Raw genomic sequence first — 3,351 nt, forward strand, 5'->3', positions numbered from 1 at the left:
CTTGGCCTATTTATATATTTAACTATATCAACCAGTCGGTGTGCACGTTTACGCCACACATATCTTTCCCATGGGCCTAGAACATTATCAAATGAACGACCAAATATGGCAGTTATTGCGCCCCACGTCATTTTTCCGCATGTGCTAATGTTTCATCTTGTTATTGTGTTGTTGCTTAGTCAGATTTTTTATGATTTTCTTTGTGTAAGTGGTGACTTTTTTTGTAATTATGTGACCGCTTAATTTTTGAACATTTTTAAATTCGTGAACTTTTTAATTCGCAAATATTTTTTGAATTCATGAACATTTTTCCAAACTCACGCATATTGTTTCCAAAGTCGTGAACATATTTCAAACTGACAAAGATTTTATGAAATTCATGAACATTGTCTCGATTTATGAAACTATTTTAGTTCACAAACACTTATTTAAAAATTCATGAACATTTTTCAATCTCGATAACAATTTTTGAAATTAGTGAACATTTTTTTAGCTGCATCAATATTTTTCAAGTTGTCGGACATTTACGAAAGTTGTGTACATTTCTGAAAATCATGAAAATTTTCTAATTTTATTTAATATACAAAGTTTTTGTGAAATTCATTTGTTTTTATCCATAAAGATTTTTAATTCACGAGCATTTTTCATATTTATGAATCTTTTAAAATTTATGAATATTTTCTAAATTTACAAGCATTTTATTTTTCAAAATAGGAAAATAAAAATTACTGAATTTGTGAACATTTTCAGAAATTCAATACTTTTTTGAAAAATCGAATAGAGAACAAAAAACTCAATGCAAAAAAGCAGGGACACCCGCACCCGCAAAGGGCCGACCCAAAGTGTGTGTGTGGGTGCGCGTTTGCTCATTTCCTCCCGCACAAGTCGGCGAATAGGAGCACTCCCAAGTAGAAGGAATATCCTCCTATGATCATTCCCAAACATGCATATGAGAGGTGTGTTTATCCATGACCAAACCTGGCCAACAGGCCGGCCTGGCTCGGGCATGACACTGCCCACCTGTAAACGGGTCTGGCATGGCACGACACACGGAAACCCATTTATAAGCGGGTTGTGTCGTGCCAATGTGCGCGCCTCATCTTACAACGACGCATTAATTAAAAGGTCTGACCCACGACCCATAAGGACCGTGGGCCTTTTTTTGCCCAATTACTTTAAAAATTCATAAAATTTTGATAAATTGAAAGAAAAAAACTTAAAAAAGAGGCAAAGTGCCATATGGGATCAATTTTGAGCTTTATTAGTAGCTACCTTGTGAAGACCCTTAATCATCGGGAAGGAAAAGGAGTACAAAGCCACACTCTAGATTACAAAAGGAAAAGGCAATTACGAAACGATAAGAAAAATTACAAAAAAGAAAAGGAGTACACCGCTGTACACTCTTCCGGTTCTTCTTCATGAATGGTAATATTTTGGAACGTGGATACCATTTCTGTGTTATCGATAGCAATGGCGAATCTTGAAAGAAAATGAAGGAGAGTGGGGGCTCAAAGTTAACCGTGTGAAAGAAAACCATCAACTCTCAGTTTTTTAGTTCAAATAAGGTTAAATTTTGATACAAGGCTAGGTTGAATACAAGTATATTTTTCTTTTCAATTTTTGGCGGGGATTGAAGCACACCCCCACCCCCTCTTAGATTCGCCACTGATCGATAGTGTGTTGGCTCTCATTCTGGCCAGTTCCCCATCTTTCGTGATCATTAGTGTTTTTTTTAACATATCTGGGATGGGACCGGTTCTTCTCTACTTACGTAGATATTCTTTTAGCTAGACTCAAATCAAAAATCTAACTGAGCTAATCAAATTTAAATCTTACTGGATACCCCCTCCGTTCTAAATTACTTGTTGCAGGTATGGATGTATCTAGATGTATTTTAGTTCTAGATACATTCATTTCTGCAACGAGTAATTTGGAACGGAGGGAGTAGAAGAGAGGTGCATGGGAATTCGACAAACCACAATTAGAGACCGAAGTAGTTCCTCCTTAAAGAAATATAAGAGCGTTTAGATCACTAGGGGGATGACCAACATTAGTTAGCTTCTTGTCACCAGGATTATCCATCAAAGTTTAGCTTGTATACATACATGCACAGAAATTGTGTAGTCGAAACTTTGGTACCAGTCTGTGTTTTCTTCCTACATCTGTTTTGTGTTGCTGAAGAAGGCTGATGAACTACATACACTGTCAGAATCGTTTCCTAGTTGATGGTGAGACGGAGCAGAGGTATTGGGCTCATAGTATCTTATTAGGGTGCTGCTCACCCGTGGCCATGGGGAAGAAATGCCAGTTCTTGCCTTCTACTATCTCCTCCTCCGGCGCGGCGCCACGGCCGTCGGCATTGCCGAACACGAACTCCCCGGCGCTATCGGGCACCTCCTCCTCCTCCTCATCATCATCGTCTATGCCCCTGGCGTCGGCGCCTTGACACAAGGAGGCGACGGGGACGTGGCCGTCGAGAAGCGAGCCCTGCTCGCTGCGCCGGTGCAGCTTCCGGAACAGCCGCGGCGACGAGGAAGGGGACCCCGGCTCCGGTCCCGGCGAGACGAGGGGTCTGCCCTGCTGCCGCAGCTGGTAGGCCGCGTGGTGGAACAGCAGCTCGTGGCCTCCGTCGTCGACGAAGCGCGCGAAGGGGACCTCGGGGGAGGACGGCCCCGTGGTGGCAGGGGGCGTGCGCGGCGCGGTGGAGGGCTCGGTGGTGAGCGCGGAGTAGAGCACCGGCGGCGACACCAGCTGCTGCGGCCCGCGCGCGTAGGGCCCCACGGCGAACATGCCGGGCGAGCTGCCCGCGGTCCCGTGGAGGTCCAGGAGGACTGGTGAGGGCGCCTCCGACTGGAAGAGCGAGGAGGCCGGCGACGAGGGCGGCGCGGCGAAGGCGAAGACCGGGTGGGCAGGCGGGGCCTGGTGCACGTAGGCCGACGCCGATGCTGTGTGGGATGCTGCGGCGAGCGGGCGTGGCGGTGTGTCCCCGTCGTCGGCGTAGGCTGCGGCGATGACGCGGCGCGGGTGGGCGTGGAAGTGCGGGCGGAAGCAGAGCGTGGACGACAGCCGCGACCACCACCGTTTCTTCTGCAAAAGCAAAGCAAAACATCTCTGTCAGTCAGACAGTTGATCTTTTTCAGTCGTGAGGCAAAGCAATGTGAACAACTGAATTAATGAATTATTGAGTTGGGTGCAAAATAAACCAGTTTAACTACATATCAGTCGGCTGATTTTCGAATTCGAGGTCAGCCAATTTTTGAACGAATGAAGTGCCTCGCCAGAGAGAAGGAAGGGGCCCCCGTCATCACCCCAGTGTCTTTCTTAAGGTTCAGGATGGGGACAATGGTGTAC

General features: G+C 45.7%; 1 protein-coding gene across 1 annotated transcript in view; it reads right to left on the minus strand.

Annotated features, from left to right (window-relative positions):
- Nucleotides 1–2,041: 2,041 nt before the first annotated feature.
- Nucleotides 2,042–3,351, minus strand: part of LOC123087432 (uncharacterized) — a 2,964-nt gene continuing 1,654 nt past the window's right edge. The window contains exon 2 of the mRNA XM_044509436.1: nt 2,042–3,087. Within this exon, the coding sequence (XP_044365371.1) occupies nt 2,254–3,087 (834 nt within the window). The 3' untranslated portion in view covers nt 2,042–2,253. The remainder of the gene's footprint in view (nt 3,088–3,351) is intronic.

Source organism: Triticum aestivum, chromosome 4A, assembly GCF_018294505.1.
Source record: "Triticum aestivum cultivar Chinese Spring chromosome 4A, IWGSC CS RefSeq v2.1, whole genome shotgun sequence".
NCBI classification, from domain to species: Eukaryota; Viridiplantae; Streptophyta; class Magnoliopsida; order Poales; family Poaceae; genus Triticum; species Triticum aestivum.